At 36.3% G+C, this 18819-nt stretch overlaps 5 protein-coding genes across 6 annotated transcripts; 4 read left to right on the top strand and 1 right to left on the bottom strand.

Moving 5' to 3' along the window:
* Nucleotides 1–355: 355 nt before the first annotated feature.
* LOC9329574 (purine permease 1) lies at nucleotides 356–2435 on the top strand. Its single transcript, XM_002893467.2, has 2 exons — nucleotides 356–1286; nucleotides 1943–2435. Exons 1-2 carry the CDS (start codon nucleotides 579–581, stop codon nucleotides 2303–2305), a joined length of 1071 nt encoding a protein of 356 aa, XP_002893513.1. The 5' UTR covers nucleotides 356–578; the 3' UTR covers nucleotides 2306–2435.
* Nucleotides 2436–2676: 241 nt separating this feature from the next.
* On the top strand, nucleotides 2677–4208 carry LOC9326828 (purine permease 3). Its single transcript, XM_021014632.1, is given in 1 exon segment — nucleotides 2677–4208. A coding segment is annotated over 1 exon segment (1125 nt). The 5' UTR covers nucleotides 2677–3078; the 3' UTR covers nucleotides 4204–4208.
* A 77-nt stretch (nucleotides 4209–4285) lies between these two features.
* On the bottom strand, nucleotides 4286–10155 carry LOC9329573 (chaperone protein dnaJ 1, mitochondrial). 2 transcript variants are annotated; one of them, XM_021014631.1, is made up of 19 exons: nucleotides 9971–10155; nucleotides 9794–9851; nucleotides 9290–9331; nucleotides 9102–9193; nucleotides 8895–8978; nucleotides 8773–8811; nucleotides 8581–8691; nucleotides 8468–8503; nucleotides 8262–8349; nucleotides 7781–7845; nucleotides 7619–7681; nucleotides 7467–7539; nucleotides 6976–7067; nucleotides 6462–6533; nucleotides 5843–5899; nucleotides 5629–5677; nucleotides 5481–5550; nucleotides 5069–5158; nucleotides 4286–4634 (listed from the first exon to the last, which is right to left on the bottom strand). In XM_021014631.1, exons 1-19 carry the CDS (start codon nucleotides 9986–9988, stop codon nucleotides 4607–4609), a joined length of 1227 nt encoding a protein of 408 aa, XP_020870290.1. In that variant the 5' UTR covers nucleotides 9989–10155; the 3' UTR covers nucleotides 4286–4606. The 2 variants fall into 2 exon arrangements, with proteins under 2 accessions (XP_020870290.1, XP_002890765.1); XM_002890719.2 differs by having other exon boundaries at nucleotides 4286–4598; nucleotides 9971–10153.
* Nucleotides 10156–12600: 2445 nt separating this feature from the next.
* On the top strand, nucleotides 12601–14536 carry LOC9329571 (GEM-like protein 1). Its single transcript, XM_002893464.2, has 4 exons — nucleotides 12601–12884; nucleotides 12983–13084; nucleotides 13457–13728; nucleotides 14149–14536. Exons 1-4 carry the CDS (start codon nucleotides 12656–12658, stop codon nucleotides 14326–14328), a joined length of 783 nt encoding a protein of 260 aa, XP_002893510.1. The 5' UTR covers nucleotides 12601–12655; the 3' UTR covers nucleotides 14329–14536.
* A 3175-nt stretch (nucleotides 14537–17711) lies between these two features.
* Nucleotides 17712–18768, top strand: LOC9329570. Its single transcript, XM_002893463.2, has one exon. The coding sequence runs from the start codon at nucleotides 17837–17839 to the stop codon at nucleotides 18626–18628; it is 792 nt and encodes a 263-aa protein (XP_002893509.1). The 5' UTR covers nucleotides 17712–17836; the 3' UTR covers nucleotides 18629–18768.
* Nucleotides 18769–18819: the final 51 nt, after the last annotated feature.

Genomic DNA, 18819 nt, shown 5'->3' with positions numbered 1-18819 from the left:
GATTAATGATTAAAAACCATATAAATTTTTATATTGAAAACAAAAATAATTATTTATATTAGAAAATTAAAGTTAAATAATAATTATTTTTTTAGAATTAACGTGAATATAAATCAGACATGATGATATATATTTTAATTTATTTATTTTCCTTTTTTAGTTTATTTCCTTTTTTACACCAACCGCAACCGCCCGCAACCGCAAACGCTTGCGGGAAGGAGCTTTTGAAATCCAGCGATTTCGAGCGGTTCGAAGCGGTGTGGAGCGGTTTCTATGATTGGTACCAACCGCTAGCAACCGCAACCGACCGCTAACAACCGCTAGGCGGGTGCTAGCGGGAGAACCAATCAAGCCCTATAGCGTTTTTCAATCGCAAACGCGCCCGCTATGTTATGTCCTACCGTTTTAATTTCCCCAACTTCCTTGATAATGTATCACACGATCCAAAACCACAAACAAACAAAACACACCAAAAAAAACATATAATTGCTCATTGACCCTCTTGAGTTGATGAGAAATATCATCAAAAAGGCCAAAACAGAGGACAACAAAAACAGGAAGCTAGCAAGAAGAAGAAGATGAAGAATGGTCTGATAATCATAAACTGTATAATCCTCACTATAGGAACATGTGGAGGTCCTTTGTTAACTCGTCTCTACTTCACCAATGGCGGAAAACGAATCTGGTTCATGAGCTTCCTACAAACCGCTGGTTGTCCAATCATCCTCCTTCCTCTCGTGGCCTCCTTTCTGAGACGTCGGCGCAGCAACCGCAACAGCAACAACGCAGAAAACACGCCGAAAACAAAGATTTTCCTCATGGAAACTCCTCTGTTCATCGCCTCCATCGTCATAGGGTTGCTCACAGGACTTGACAACTACTTATACTCTTACGGATTAGCGTATCTGCCAGTTTCAACTTCATCACTCATAATAGGAACTCAACTAGCTTTCAATGCTCTCTTCGCTTTCTTGTTGGTCAAGCAAAAGTTCACTCCATTCTCCATAAACGCCGTCGTTTTGTTGACGGTTGGTACCGGGATCCTTGCTTTACACAGCGATGGAGACAAGCCGGCTAACGAGAGCCATAAACAGTATGTGATTGGGTTCTTGATGACTGTGGTTGCAGCTGTTCTCTACGCTTTTATATTGCCGCTCGTTGAGCTCACTTACAAGAAAGCTCGACAAGAAATCACTTTCCCACTTGTGTTCGAGATTCAGATGGTCATGTGCGTTGCTGCTACTTTGTTCTGTCTCGTTGGGATGTTCATCGTTGGAGATTTCAAGGTAAAAGAATTCGATTTTTAATGGTATGTTTTTAGCATAAGGGTATCTTTGGAGGGATCTTGATCAAAAAAATATTATGCAGATTTTGATGAAGACTTTAATAGCCGAGTTTTTGGATTCCGTATTTTAATTTTTTTCCTAAATTATATAGTTTTTGTTTCATTTTATGATATATAGTATAGTTTAGTACGGATTCCCAAGAAATGAGGAATACTAAGATTTGTTCTTTTGTTTTATTAATTGAGAAAATCCATTGAAAACAATTAAATATATAAAGAGTATTTCAAATTCATTGGTAGTCAACCAAATTTATTGGGATCTGTATTTTAACATTTTCTAAACCATTTGGATATTTTAAAATAGTTAAACATAGATTTCCAAACATAGATTTGTCATCCTTATCTTTAATTAGAAACATTATTTAAATATTGTTCAAACCTTTTTATCTTGTGTTTCAATAAATTAGGTGGTTTAACAACTTGTATTTTCAATCATGGTTGAATAACACAAAATTCTGATTTGGATTTCCAATCAATCAAATCAAGCCCCTAAACTTTTTCATTTCTAGTGTTAAAAAAATAATAATCGAATAAAACAAAGAAAATTATGATTAAACTTCAGAATCAACTTTAAATCATCATCATATTATGTTGTAGGTGATAGCAAGAGAAGCAAGAGAGTTCAAGATTGGAGGATCAGTGTTTTACTATGCATTGATAGTGATCACAGGAATAGTATGGCAAGGTTTCTTCTTAGGAGCCATAGGGATTGTGTTTTGTGCATCATCACTAGCTTCTGGTGTTCTCATCAGTGTTCTGCTTCCGGTGACTGAAGTTTTGGCCGTCGTTTGTTTCCGGGAGAAGTTTCAGGCAGAGAAAGGTGTCTCTCTACTTCTATCTCTCTGGGGCTTCGTCTCTTACTTCTACGGCGAGATTAAATCCGGCAAGAAAGTTCTTGATAAACCTCAGCCGCCGGAGACAGAACTGCCTATTCTTCCAGTTAGTGATTCTGTTGCTTAGAAGGTCTATAACAGAGCAATACTGTTATGTTTTGTTTTTAACATTATGTATGATTGTTCTGTGTTTTGTTATTGTTCTTGTGTAGATGAATAAATTTTAAAGATATTTTATAAATGAAAATTTTAATACACTTGGAGTAAAAATAGAATGATAGTGATGACAACAAAAAGATGGGATATTTGATAAAATCATAACATATTGTCAATTATATATTAAAAAAAAAACATTTCACACTTATAAGATTAATGAGTTTTGTATCTATTTTTACTATTGGCCAGGAAATAAAATTTGTATATAGACCAAAGAACTAATAGAAAGAAGGAACAAAAAAAAAAAAAAAAAAAAAAAGAGATAAGTCAAAGAACCAATTAACTCTCCTTTAAGTCTTCCAATTATAGAGAGAATGATGAACTGAAAATTCTTAAATGTAATTGGTCTAAATTTAGAAAGAAATAAATCCAAGAATCAAAACTGTAGAATTGGATGGAAACGTAAATTAATATTAGAGATATGGATATTATCTGGTCTGTATAAGATAGTTACTACGATTTAATACGAAATTAACTGTTAGCATAATTTGTGGGTATAAAATTGGAAAAACCATGTTTTAGCCATTGAAGCCTCCCTAGGTCAAAACAAACACAAAGATCTATCAAGACAGAATTTAAAACCACCATTTTGTTCCAAAAGACAGCAACACCAACCCTTATAACTACTAACTCCTGCGAGCACCAACCCCTAAAGTTTCATTACCCACAAGAAATCAAACAAGAATGGTGAAGGTTCTTGTGATCATAAACTGCATAATTCTAGCCATAGGAAACTGTGGAGGTCCTTTGATTATGCGTCTCTACTTCAACAATGGTGGTAAAAGGATTTGGTTCTCTACTTTTCTTGAAACTGCTGGCTTTCCAGTTATCTTCATCCCATTGCTCTTCTCTTACATTGCCCGGCGCAGAAGCAACAATGTGGGTGATGATACAAGTTTCTTTCTTATCAAACCGCGTCTTCTTATCGTGGCTGTTTTCATAGGCATTCTTTCAGGCTTTGATAACTACTTGTATGCATATGGTATAGCTTATCTCCCAGTTTCAACAGCTGCTCTCATCATTGCTTCACAGTTAGCTTTCATAGCTATCTTCTCATTCTTCATGGTTAAACATAAGTTCACTCCTTTTACCATTAATGCTGTTGTGTTGTTGACCGTTGGAGCTGCGGTTTTGGGAATGCATACCGAAACTGATAAGCCGGTTCATGAGACTCATAAGCAGTACATTATTGGGTTCTTGATGACTGTAGCTGCAGCTGTTATGTATGCTTTTATCTTGCCATTAGTGGAACTTGCTTATCAGAAAGCTAGGCAACCCATGAGCTATACTCTCGTGCTCGAGTTCCAGTTGATTTTGTGTTTCCTTGCTTCTATTGTCAGCGTCATCGGTATGTTCATAGCTGGTGATTTCAAGGTTAGTCACTCTTTTGAATCTTACAAACCTGCAAAAGAGTTTTAACAGAGACTTGAACCCTTCACTCTTTTTTTGCAGGCCTTACCAAAAGAAGCAAGAGAGTTCAAGCTTGGAGAGGCACTGTTCTATGTGGTGGCTGTGTTTTCAGCCATCATATGGCAAGGCTTCTTCTTGGGAGCCATTGGATTAATCTTTTGCACATCGTCTCTCGTCTCGGGAATTATGATATCAGTGCTTTTGCCAATCACAGAGGTTTTAGCTGTTATATTCTACCATGAAAAGTTTCAAGCAGAGAAGGGACTTTCTCTAGCTCTCTCCCTTTGGGGTTTTGTCTCTTACTTTTATGGTGAGATAAAGTCTGGCAAGGATAAAAAGAGAATTCAGCAGGAGGAGAGTCCGGAGACAGAACAATCTTCTTTGTCAAGTGAGTGTTAAAACTAAACGAAGCATAGTTTTTTGTTTAAAGACACTCACTTCAGCAATGTAGATTAGAAGATGTTTAAGAAACTTGTGGAACTATGCCAAAAACGCAACTCTCATGGAGTTTTTTTCTTTTTCTTTATTTCAGCTTAACTTGTTTGATGTCTCTTATTATTCACATCAAATGAGTTTGTAATAGAATATGAGGTCAAATCATGACCCTTTCTCTTATGCTGTTGAACTGTTTGTTCTACCAGCAATAAATGAAATTAGTCTTGTGTTATCTTCTGCTGAATGCTTTTATCTTTCATCTCTCGTGGTGGCTTCATCCCATTAACTTGTTCAACAACAGCGCCAGCAGCACCATTAACGAGAAATCGCGTATGATCTGAGGACCCTTTATATTCCACCTGTAAGTTTAACCAGTAGAGAGCTTCTGGTAAATCCTGTTTGGTTCATTTTCATGATTCTTCATTACTATAAGGAACAATCACTAGTGAGAGGAAATAACATTCATTTGAATCAAAATGTAAAGAAAAAGCCCTTACACTGTTTCCCCTAGAGCTTCTAGTTATTTGAAACTGGAATGCATCAAAAACACAATAGGTCTACACTATAATTCTACATCCTTATGAGAGAACCTATCTGTCTCATTTTTCAACTATGTATGTTCTCTACATATCCGCTTTTTCTAACTCTTATTTCTAGGCAGGCCTAGAAAATCCACCAGTAACGTATATGCATCATCACTAATTCTTCTATTGTAATCAACTACATTCCTCTGACGTGAATTATACCAGATATCCATTTAGGTCTAACAATCAGATACTACCCACATTATGCTGTTATAAATACAATAGTGAAAACTAATTTTACTTACCAACTTCCTTCAGCAGAGCCACTCAATTCATTGTTGATTTCTTCTTTTGCAAACTCTTCCAATATAGCACGCTGACGTTCATTCACTTCACTAGAGAAGACAAGGAAAAATGTACACCGCATAAGCATATACCAGAAATCTATCAACATTAGCTCTTGACAGAAATGACAAGAAGAGAACCCAACTCATCTACCCGCCACCAGAACATCAACAAGCTGATCATATCAACATGAACTTATATAATCAGATTTAATAATCGGACACAAAATAACAGACGGCAGGGAAACCAAAACAAACTACCAGGGAAATTAATTAAAAAACCTCAACTTATAGAGAAACTAAGTGTCGTGTCATTCCAAACACCAGTAGAGTTTCTAGCATTCCAAACACCTCCGAGTAAAAGAAATCTTACGTAGGAAAGTTAATGCGGAAGCGGACATACTGATCTCCGTGATCTACAAAAAAGCCTTGCTTCGGTAGTCCTGCAGGAACTAACCTATTATAAAGAGTACACACAAATACACAAATTTTTTTACATATAGGCTGATAATTATATGTACCTTTGCCTCTTAAAACAAGAAGTTGACCAGGCTGAGTCCCCTCTGGTATCTGCAACAATTACAATAAGGCACCTCTATTATCTCCAAAGGCTTGAGATCTAAACCTTTCTCTTGGTCAGAGGATGAAAACCAACTTGACTCAGTTGAAAATGGAAAATGCCAAATTGTAAACAAACAAAATATTCTAATAATCTCACTGGGAGACGAATCTTACATCTAGCTGTATCTTGCCTGAAAGTGTTGGCACCACAACTTTGCCTCCCAAAATCGCCTGTCAAATAAGTTTTCTAAGACATGTCCAGTATGGCTCAAGGGAGAAATAGTAGAAACCACGTCAACCATAAGAGATGAAAGGATGCACTATAAAAGATAATTACTGCAGCCGAGGTACTATGGCTAGGTGGCAAAATAATGCAGCAGCATGCACTTGAGTTTTATATCTGGGTGCCATCAAATTTAGTTGGAACCGATATGGCGATATGCCACATTATCTAGTTAAGAGGACAAGCGCATCATATACATAATGATAAAGATGCTACTAGCTAATATTATTAAACCTAGTAGTTTAGTAAACTTCTGGCACATAAACTAGTTGAATAAGACCAAAATCATTAATTTTCAGCTAGCCTCCAGATAACTTTTATCTAGTATATGTCCTCTAGAGGTTTTATTTTATCATAGGACATGCCCAAATTATGTTACTGCAGAGCTTTATAAGCTAGCAGTTAAGGCTTTTGAGTTTTGACCACAACGTGTCACCATGCAGAAAACATAAGTTTCGAAGGTACTGCTCTGCTTATAACCCCAAATTCAGGAATCACCAGTGTGCTTACTTGTGTAAAGCTAATATTAGCATCCACGTATATATCTGAGCCATCCCTAGTGAAAGTTGAATCATTAGCAACCTGTGAGCAGAAGAAGATTAGATACATGTCATTAAGGGAAAATGCAGCATGCAGTAAGACCCTAAATGAGGCAAGAATGATGATAGAATTAAAGATACTTAATAATCTTACAAGAGAGCATAAACAATTGATTCACTGAATAGAGTAAGTCTTGATTAATATAGTGACACAACAAACACAGTAGAGTAGCCATCACATATAAATCTGTGAACATTGGTGTAGATCATTTTTGAAGTGAATTCATTCAAAGTCAATATATGACTTATAGCATGACTTTGACACTTATATTAACTGTTCTCTCTCTTAGGCTAAATTGATCAATGGACTTGTATGGTAGATCAATCATCAATGTCAAGGGTGAGTTCGATTCAAACTTCTCTAGGCACGTCTCAGAAAGTATACCAGTACAAATTTGAAGAAAATACAGATGGTTTTAACAAACCTTTAGTTTGATATACAAGTTCCCAGGTTGACTTGTTCTTGATCTTACATTACCAGCACCTCCGATTGTGATCGTAGCTTCAGACTCCACCCCTGTGGTCAAGTACAGTGAGAAGAAAGCAAATAAAAGTTTGACAGAATATTGTTATCAAAAACCTAAATCACTATCTGGTCCAGTAAACTCATGTAAGATGATAATCGGAAATCACAGTCCCAAATTCTTTGTTTCATCTTTGCCCCAAAATACCAAGAGCAGAATTAACCAGAAAATGAAAATTGCCAAGCATAATCTTAAAAAAGAAAAAGAAAAGCCAGTCGAACGATAAGTGTAACAGATATCTAAATTAGATTACATCTAAACCACACAAATCCTCAAAGAAAGGAACGTAACAGAATGAATGAAATCTTGCCACTCGTTTCATAGCAGAACTGACATGTTTGGAATCAAAACCAAGTTAAAGATAAACAAAAGCATGAAGATTTCAGACCAACCTCCAGGGATCGCAAGTTCAACTGTCTTTGTGGCTTCCACAATACCGGATCCTCTACAAGACATGCAGTATTCCTGAAGAAATAGACAACATATATACTCGTAACCAGTGCCAACTACTGAAGCATCAATAAAAGAGCTCTTTTTCTCAAACCTTAATAATGTGCCCCGTCCCCTTGCACGTCTGGCATGATGCTGTAAAAGGAGGAATAGTTACCTGTTAAAGAGACAGACGGCATAGTACTGTAAATAGAAATTGTATAATTTATTAACCCTCCAAAGAAAACAAAGATTATATCCTCTAGTTGGCACTTACTCGTCCAAGCCCCCTGCATGTTGGACAAACGCTCATGGCAGCATCACGAGGGTGGCCAAGCCCATCTGTAAAATGATAAATAATGAGAGATTGGGATTCATGGTTTTGCAACAATATTACTTTCACCCAACTGAGTTACTCGTCCTCTCAAAGTTGGCTGAATCAGCAACTTTTCAAAGACAAAAGGCTGTAAATGTTACAAGAAATCAAAAAAAAAAAAAGAAGAGAGACAACAAACTGTAGATTACATGTACATTAACATCGATTGATCACAGAGCCATTTCCAGAAGACTATTCTTCTTTAAGAATTTTATTTTACCATTTTGAGCAACTGAATAATAATGTACCATGACGAGTAACTCCTCATTTAAAGTGTCTATACTCTCAATTATCTTTACAGGAAATCTTGCGAACCATGACTGGCTTGTCAATATTAGTAAATGCAAAAGAGACAATATAAGAAAATTCTGTGGCCACTCACCACAGGAATCACAAAAGACATATGCATCAAAAGACAAACGTTTTGTGCACCCTTCTGCAGCTTCGGAAAAAGAAAGCGACAGTTCCACCTATTCAATTTTTAACAATATAAACATGTGTATTACTGAAGAGCCCTACACAACAAGATTTACATAAGTCAACCAGCTTCCAATTGTATAAATTAAAGAGAGAATCAGAGAAACTGACCCGAATATCAGATTTTATCTGATTGTTCTCGAATATCTGAATAAAGTGTACTAATGTTAGAGATTTGACTAATCAAATAAACAGATGAGCAAACGGGAAACATAATAATGTACCTCAGAAAAAATCTTGTGGAAAGAATCCGAGAAATTGGACTGGTATGCACGTCTGAACCTCTCTCCATCACCACCGTCATTATTTACATAATCCGAATTCTGATAGCGTAGCTGGATTGTTTGATAACAGCAAAAAATCTATTTAGTGATCTCACCACCAGATAAATAAGAATAAAAACAACAAAAGCGTACCTTATCATATTCTTCTCTTCTTTCCGAATTTCCCAGGGTCTGCAGTTATTCAATCCAACACAAAAGTGTATCAGAAGATACATTCAAAATACACAGATGGTGACAGATGGAAAAAAAATTACCTCATAAGCCTCTCTTATTTCCTGGAATTTCCTTTTTGCTGACGGATTATTTCTATTTGTATCAGGGTGGAATTTTTTCGCAAGCTGCACAATTGTGCATTCACTCATCAATTTTGAGCAGACAATTTTTACTAATAGTATTTGCTTGATGTAAAAAAATGTTAAAAGCTGAAGAATAGTCCACTAACAATGAGCGGAAAGGCTCACCTCATGGAATGACTTTTTAATCTCCTCCCGCGTAGCTTTTGGAGAAACACCAAGAACATCATAGTAATTACGAGCACTGGAGCTGTATATTCCTGATAACCATTATCCAAAACCAAAAGCATTCAATGAATAAAATGATACAAAAACACTGTCTCCATCAAGAAAAAAGCGAAGAGTTTAAACAAGACCTGTAGCGTGAATGTAACGCTCGAACAACGGCTTCTGAGACCCTGCAAAGAGTCAAGACGTCCAAGTAATGAATGTGTATTTCCTATAGATAAACACAAACATCAACTGGAAATTCCCTAATGTCCCTAATGTTAGCTACCACTATATCCTCAGCGTATCAATAGGACATAACTACCCCGGACACCTCCAGATTACATTTCAATTCTCTAAAATCAACTCTTGAGTTACCTTTAACAGTGCCCAATACTTTGATCCCCCCTTCCTGCTAAACCCTAAAACCCAAATTCAGCTAAAATTATCACTACATTAGAAATTCTAATATACCAAAAAAACTGACATTGTCGTTGGTCTGTTGCATATACACCTAAATCAGCTCAGAGGAGGCCATAAACCTCGAACAGCATATGTATGTCATTTTCTGATTCCTCTTTGAAACAAGCAAAAAAATTCATGATTCTCTGACGAAATCAATAACCCTAGTTTAAAGAAAACTTATACATTACCTTGACGCAAACCGATCACGGAATCAAATGTTCTTCGTGCTTGTACATGCCGCAGAACCTACGATAAACATAAATTACAAATGATTTCAGCTCTCTCGAGGAATCGATTTCAGAAATTGAAAGGAAGAAAAAAAAACGATGAAGCGAAATCTAGAGAGGGATGAAGAAACAACAAACCCAGTTGAATCTTCGCATGACTCTTGTGGATTCAAAGCAGAAACAGAAAACGGAGAGGTTTTTGATTTTACAGAGTTAAACCCTACGCATGTCCCGACGAGACGAGAGAAGAAGAAACGAAGTGCTTTCTCGCCACTTCGTTCAAAGTCTCTACCTGGTTCAGAAGATTCGAGATGGGTTAAAAACGTTGTACATTATCTTCTCTGTACTAATTACTTATTCAGCGGAACGGTAAAAAACAAAATGGTAAGACATTGGCAGTCGTTATTTTGTAGCGGTAAAGAAAATAGTGAGTTAGACTACTTATGTAAGTTAACTGTTGAGTTAAAAGTTGAAAGTGATTTGGAAAAAATGATGTTGGTAAAATGTAACTTGGGTGCTTCTTGGATTAAGAAAAGCAAGCTCTATGGAGATGGACATGAGTTCTCAAGATCATTTACGTTCAACTGACTTTGAGGTTTATGTAAGAAGTTTCTTTTAAACACTAACATGAGAAAAAAATTGAATTTTCTTTATTACAGCAAGCATCGGTAGTCTCTTAAACGGTACTCGAGGGTTAAAAAATAAAGAAAAAACATGAAAGAGAAGAAGCAACATCTCTCTAATACACTAATGTGAGACTCTTCCACTTATGTATCTGTTTTCAATACTCCTATATTTTCAGAAATTATCTTGTCTTATGTGATAGAGATGCTCTTAGAAACTCCAAAAGTGGTTATTCGTTTGATATTATCTAGAAAAATGTGAATTGATGACATCTAGTTTCTCGGTGTGGTCACTCTATTTTCAACATTGTAAAAGTTCATCGTCGGATGCCGAATTACACAAAACAAATAAGATAAAGACTCTTGACCTCCATCGAAGAAAAAAATAGTAATGTTCGATGGAACATCAATAACCGTTACAATCTGACTCTTTTTGTTGTTGTTACTATGTCAAACATGAACCAAGAAATCGAAGAATTGAACAAGACATTTCTAATAAAAAAAAAACTTAGAACAAAATCTTGCTTCCATCCAGAAAACAAATAAAGTGATCAGAACTGAATTTCTTGAAGAAGAAAAACTGGTGAGAATGATACATGAATTATGGATATGTTGTGGAGGAAAAGGATAATCCAGCACCTAATTCGTTGGAGAAAATAATTGCATTTAAGTTACGACCTCACGAAGTATGTTAGACCGACTTTGGGGGAAAAACGGTCTATTTCCCCCCCGAGAACTATCGTATATGGCCAGATAAAGCCCGATCTTTTACCTATGTCTATATACCCATGAAATGGAAGTTAAATGTTTATTTCCCCACCAATTGAAAGTTCGAGAGCTTAATGTCCATGAATCCTAAGTTCGAGATTTAAAACCCCATAGCGCTGGGTTTAATTGGTTTACTGTATACCAAACCAATGCTTTAACCAATTAAACCTAATTAAACCAGCCTAAACCCAAATTACAACCCGTTTATGACCCACTACCCAAAAAACAAATCGAAACCAAAAATCGAAAATCCCCAAATTGCTCTTGTTGTTGTTGTTCTTGTCTCTGGGCTACTTGCTCACTCTTCTCTTATAGATCTGAATTGGTGGTTCCTTGAAGTCACCACTACCAATCTGGAATGGCTTCTACGGAAGTCGATTCCCGCTTAGGTCGAGTTGTTATCCCAGCTTTGGACAAGGTCATTAAGAACGCCTCCTGGCGTAAGCACTCCAAGCTCGCTCACGAGTGAAAATCCGTCATCGAACGCCTCAGATCGCCCGAAAATTCTTCTCCCGTTGCCGACTCTGATTCTGGATCCTCCATTCCTGGACCACTTCACGACGGAGGAGCCGCCGAATATTCTCTCGCCGAACCCGAGATCATCCTCAGCCCTCTCATTAACGCCTCCTCCACCGGCGTTCTCAAAATTGTCGATCCGGCCGTTGATTGCATCCACAAGCTTATTGCTCATGGCTATGTTCGCAGTGAGGATCCCACCGGCGGACCTGAGGCGCTACTCCTTTCCAAGCTCATCGAAACCATCTGCAAATGTCACGAGCTAGACGACGAAGGACTCGAGTTGCTCGTGCTGAAGACGCTCTTAACTGCGGTCACTTCAATTTCCCTGAGGATCCATGGAGATTCTTTGCTACAGATCGTCAGGACTTGTTATGGCATCTACTTGGGAAGCAGAAACGTGGTTAACCAGGCGACTGCTAAGGCATCTACTTTGAGATTTTGATTTTTTTGGGTTCTTAATTTGAATTTGGGGATTTTGGGATTTTGATTTTTGGGATGACAACACAATGGGTCGGGTTTTAATAAGGAATCGGTTTTTTTTTGGTTAAGTTACGACCGAAACATGGTTCTGTGTCGGGTTTACGCACTAAACCGACGAAACCAAGATTTATGGACATTAAGCTCTCGAACTTTCAATTGGTGGGGAAATAAACATTTAACTTATGTTTCATGGGTATATAGACAGAGGTCAAAGATCGGGCTTTATCTGGCCAGATACGATAGTTCTCGGAGGGAAATATACCGTTTTTCCGAATTTGGGAGAGCGAGTATTTTTATTTAAAAGCGATTAATAAAATGCCAACGTAACGCGGCCAGATATTTTATTTCAATTATTAATTGCTGCCTTATTTCTTTACTTAACCCAAACGGGATAAAAAAAAAAAATCATTTCGAATCAAATCAAAGCAAAATCATGAGTGGGCAAGAGAATCATGACGATGGTCGGATCTCTTCTTCTACTCCCGCCGCCGCGTCGGAGCCTTCAAAGGCACCTTCTCACTCCTCTGACTACGCTCCTTACCCTAAGCTCGATCCTACCGACGTCACTCCTCCTCCTCCTCAGCCTATTCCCACCGGTGCCGCCGCAACCACCATGCCGTCGGAATCCAATCCTTACGTTTCTCCTTCCCCTGCCCCAAGGAGTGAGTTCTTTTTCTTCTTCTTCTTCTTCTCTCTATCCGATTTCGCATCCTTATCCAATTTCTGCGTTTGATTGATTGATCTTGGTTTGGGGACACAGATACTATGGATTCGGTGAAGGATACGTTAGGGAAATGGGGGAAAATGGCTGCCGATGCCACCAAGAAGGCAGAGGATCTCGCCGGAAACGTTTGGCAACACTGTAAGCGTCTCTCGATCAGATGAATTGCGAATTATTAGTTTATTGGAAGTTTTGGTTATGTCTTCTGGTAAAGTTAGCCTTCATCAATTTATGCTTCTTCCTCGTATAAACACCGCAATTTTACTTCACCTTCACAAAATACGGCCAACAATTGTTATGTTTTTGCTCTTCCTTTTGAGTTAAAAGCTTATAGTTCCCAAAACCTTTCACATTAGAATTCAAAATTGCTGAAAACTTTCCTTCGTACATAAGTTCTCTCTCTTTGTTTTTTTGCTTTTTACTCTTGAATCTTATCTAGTATAGGTTGTTTTCACTGGAAATCAAGTTTATACGTATTTGAATTGAGAGTATATGTATTTTATCTTTTCGCAGTGAAAACAGGTCCAAGTGTAGCAGATGCTGCTGTCTCACGAATTGCTCAGGGGACAAAAATACTTGCGGAAGGTGGGTATGAAAAGGTCTTCAAGCAAACATTTGATTGCCTTCCTGATGAGAAACTTCTCAAGACCTATGCTTGCTACTTGTCTACATCTGCTGGTCCTGTGATGGGAGTCATGTATCTTTCCACTCACAAGCTTGCGTTCTGTAGTGATAATCCTCTCTCTTACAAAGAGGGTGAGCAGACTCAGTGGAGCTATTACAAGGTATTCTGACTTACCGTATGTTTCCTTTTTTCTAATTATCTACATATAGAACGTGTAGTGTGTACGCTTATACTAAATGGAAACTACTTAATCATTGTAACGATATTGTTGAGTGTCCTGGTAGTTGCATGTTTGTTTTTTTTCAGTAGACAATATTAGGACATTAGTGGTTTGCGTAAGAGGGCAAGCTTAATCTTATAGCATTGTTGATAAAACTAGGGGAGCCATTGAATAATTGTTAGTATGAGAGTTTGGACACTGGTTCTGATGTCATGTTTAAGGAGTGCCAAACCCAAACATGAGCTGGATCTCTGGAAAACTGATTTTGAGATTTGGGTGGTACCTTGAGAACCTTGAAGTCTATTTTCTGTCATTCTTCTTTGTAGAGTCTGTGACTGATGATTTTGATCTGATGACCAGGTGGTACTTCCGGTGAACCAGCTGAAGGCAGTGAATCCATCAACAAGCAGAGTTAACACATCTGAGAAATACATACAAGTGATTTCCATTGACAACCACGAGTTCTGGTTTATGGGGTTTGTGACTTATGAAAGCGCTGTGAAGAGCCTTCAAGAAGCTGTGCAGTCACATGGTCCATGAGGGTTCACTAGTGTAAAATGCAGCTCTTAGTGGTATTGTGCATTAATATATGGAACAGTGTGTTTTAGTATTTGATACCATTTCAATATGTGTTGTAGATTTCGTCCTCTTGGCATTTGCTCATAAACATTGCTTTTGTTCATTTGCATTTGTATGAAATTAAATTCTTATTTTTTTCTATTTAACAAACAACCCCATTTGAATCTAATCGTGTTCCACTTAGATCCAGAAATATTTATTCCACCACGGTCCTTGATCTTTAATATTAGGCAATGGTGCAAGAACAAGAAAACCTCACTGTCATTTGTCAATTGTCAATAGCATCAGAAAATAATGCAAGATATTACACAGGTTAATTCGAAACCTCTTAAGTTTCTTCAACTTAAGGAGCTTCTAAACGTGGCTACATCTTCAGGTTCCAAGTTTGGGCTACAAAGGCATCAAATTTTTAGTCTTTTGCATTACAAAGTTCAGATTCTTGGACCCTTTTGTAAATAATAAATTACGGAGTATAATCTTTAAAGCAGTGAAAACTTGGAGGACTTATATTTAATTTGTCAATACTTTACAGAGACGAGTTAGGTCTTTTATAAAAGCCGCCGCTTCAATAGCACAGCCATCAACCATCAATTTGCGTTTTCTGAGAAATTAGGGTTCTCTGTTTTTCGATTCTCGATATTATGTTTTCGGTTCAAGTTCCCGATGATCGAATAACCTTTATATATAGTTTCAGCCTTGTCTGAATATATCAATGTAGAAGAAAATTCAATTTTTTTCTGAGGGAACTGAATTTTTTCTTTGCATCGTTTGAGTTTTTAGTTACACAATTTTTGTGTTTTGTTATGTGTCCCCAATGATGATTCAAGAATATCTATATATAAGTTTCAGCCTTGTCTGAGATTAATCAGTGTTGATAAGCTCTTCGATTCTGAGGGAACCTCATCTTTTATCAGTTCTTCGTTGCGTTGTTTTGTCTTAGATATAATACAGACACTAAACTTCTGCTCGAAAAACAAAAGAGTTTTCGTAGCGATAAAGTTTTTGTGTGAAGATTATGAATTAAGGTCTCATATTCTATGGAATGCTTTTGCGCTATTATTTACTAAAGTAACGGTGTTGTGAGAACATGTATATATAATAGTACATAATCAAAAAGCAAACGTGTAAATTGTATGTTTTGTTTTGTTACACATCTAGTGTACGGTCCCTCTAGATCTAACATTCATGATTTGTATTCGTTTTCTAAGTTGATTTTGTTTTGATGCTAGATAGTAGATAGTATTCTATAGGTAATCTATTTGTTTAGAAAGCTCATGATTGGATTCTAGTTGTTTTCTTATGCAGTTGAACGTTTCTATTAATCGTGTAAGAAAAACCTAACAAATATAACTTACAACCATAGGTGCATTATATTTGTAAAGGGTAAAGAAGAACTTGAGTTTTTATGTCTCTTTTTTCCGACAAATATAAATACCAACCACAAGACTCCTATAAGATGTCAAACCATCCTAAAAGAGCAAAATCAGTATATGGACTGCCCGAAACATCTCCAATGGGCCTTTTAGAATAGCCCATATACAAATAAGCATGCATGAGGAGACACGGGCTGAATAACAAACATTACTTGAATTGTTTCTGAATATTGTGGCGAACAAACGTAGATTAACTGTTTCATCATTGAAGATCCTATATTTTAAACAAGTCTGATATGAGTTTTGGACAATTAGTATATGGAAACAAATCCAAATGGTGGGGTTGTGCAATCCCCTACATTGTTTTTTACTTGCATTGGTTATATATATGCAAATTAAATATCTAAATTTTAGGCTTCACTGTATCATTCTTATGAAGTGACCAGTTTTAGAAGTTAGCGAATTGTCTGTCGGTCACTAAGATTTGAACTTTCTCAAAGTTTATTAGAATACTAGCTAGTGGACCAAATATAGAAAGTTTAGTAAAACCAATCTCCGGTTTCCCCATTAATTTACCACTAATCCAAGCCATAAAAAAGTAAGTTATATAACTAGTATTCTAATATAAATTTCGAAGTAAAGGAGATATATGGAAATCATGCAAAATAAAAAAGATGGCGAAAAGGAAAAGAAAGTAAGGCGGGAGTGGCAATTCCAAACAAAATAAAGAAAGGAAGAAGCGAGTCAAAGTAAGGCAACATATTTACGTAAACTATTTTATGAGTCAAACTTACATTTTTCTATGACCAAAACTAAGAGGTGGCTACTTCTCTTAGGATTTGCAACTTAAAAAAAAATACGTTTCGTATCTAATCTAAAACTAGGATGTTGATATGTTTTGTTGAATAATAATAGATCTTAACATCAGTATTGGATTTTATTTTCATATTGAAAAGTATCTCCTTGGTTAGTTGAACAACAACAAAAATAACTAATACTTATATCATAATCTCAGGATGATCATTGCTCAACTAAGTAGGGATTGGGGTCTATCACCGGTTAAAAAGAAGAAGAAAAAGGTGAAATTATTATTATAGAGTTTTCCGTAATGTGTGGCTATTAAATTACTTAAGAAAACAAATAACATAATGTCATAATCCATTAAAGTTGAAATACCTTAAAACCAAAATTGAAATGTCTAAAAAGAACACTCGATACTTCCTTTTCCACCGGTCTAAGTCTTCTTTCTCTCTCTATTAAATTTCATAGTTTTTTAACATAATGCCGTCACGCACGTTAAACATAGTCAAATTATTTATTCATACTTATTAGTCTAATAGCTTCTTAATCACTGTTGACACCACAACTTGGAACCTAGTCCATCTATATCCAACTTTTAAAACAAGGATGTTTGATAAAATAGATAAATTTAATGTAATGGTTTATACTTTACAATTCACATAATACATAAAAACAAAGAAAAAACAAATCACATAATACATGCACATGGCCAATAATCTAATATATTGGTATGAGGGTTCTTCATATATATATATTATATTATTGAATATCATATATATATATATATATATATTATATTATTGAATATCATATATATATATATATATGTGTGCATGAAAATGCAAAACATAACTAAACCTATGTAATAATAAAACTTCTGTATATAGTAATAATAAATGAGGATACCTATTAGCGTAAGATTTTATTTTAAAGTAATTGAAAATAGCCAAAAAGATAAAGTGAAAATAGAAGAAAAAAATTGAATTTTACTTAAAACCAAAATTATTATTTGTTTGGGCCCCTATTTGTTTACCAAATAAAATGAAAAGAAGGAGAACTCAATATTTGAATATGAAATCAAATATATTTTTAAATGGGTTTAATAAATTCTTTTGTTGTAAAATATTATTTTGAGTGTATATATATATACAAACCAAAACTTTCGTCTCATTCGTTCACATTGAAACCACAAAACTCTATCTCCTCCGCACCAATTTCTTCATGGCCTTCTTCTTCTAGCAGAGAAGATAAAACAAAAACCCTAAATTCTTAAACCCTGAATCCAGTTATATCAAATGGGTCACGATAACATCACAAAGTTTGCGAGTCTACTCGTAAAGCTACACAGAGCTCCTTCAAGTTGGCTCTGTCTCCATCCCCGACCAGACCGAACCAGCAACGGCGGACGCATCAAGCTTGTCAGATTCGACGGTTCTTTAGAAGTCTACGATCGTCCCGTAGTAGTCTCAGAGCTCACAAGAGACTTCCCAAAACACAAAATCTGTAGATCAGACTTACTCTACATCGGACAGAAAACCCCTGTTCTGTCTGAAACCGAAACACTTAAGCTAGGTCTCAACTACTTCCTCCTTCCATCAGATTTCTTCAAGAACGACCTCTCTTTTCTCACCATTGCCACCCTAAAAACCCCTCAAAACGGCGGTGTTTTGGTGAAGAAGACTCAACAGCAGCCTCAACCATTTCTTATACAAAAGGGAGAAAAAGGAGAGCGTTTAAGGATCCGTGTGTCTGAAGATTTCGTGTCGGAACTGATGATGGAAGGAAAGAAAAACAGAGCAAACGAAGAGGAAGAAGAAGGAGGCGAAGGAGAAGGTAGAGTTTGTACTACGGTGAAGTTGAAGAAAGATTATGTTCAATTGGTTGGTTTGCGTAAATGGAAGCCAAAGCTTGAGACCATAACAGAGACTAAAGCGATGAAAGCAGCGACGGTGGAGAAGACGAAGAAGAAGAGAAAGAGGTTTACTGTGATGAAGAAGAAGTCTCAGACTGATTCAAGTTCGAAGCGTAAGCTTCAATCCAAATTCAAGTCCAAAACTAAGAAAACTGTTTTTCGAAAGATAGATTAATTTTTGTTTTTAGTTAATTAGCAGATTTGTGTGTTGATACATAGAAATTGTTGAAATTTGATGTAAAGAAACTGAGATTAATTGACCAAAGGGGATAGAAATTGTTTCCGAAATTGTTTCCGAGATTGTTGGATTATTAATTTTGTGTTATAATTGAATTAACGAATCAAACACTAAACTATTTTGTTTGT

Source organism: Arabidopsis lyrata (genome assembly GCF_000004255.2).
Source record: "Arabidopsis lyrata subsp. lyrata unplaced genomic scaffold ARALYscaffold_1, whole genome shotgun sequence".
Taxonomy (NCBI): Eukaryota; Viridiplantae; Streptophyta; class Magnoliopsida; order Brassicales; family Brassicaceae; genus Arabidopsis; species Arabidopsis lyrata.
The sequence above is the reverse complement of the archived record's forward strand: the minus strand, read 5'-3'. Positions and strand labels throughout refer to the sequence as shown.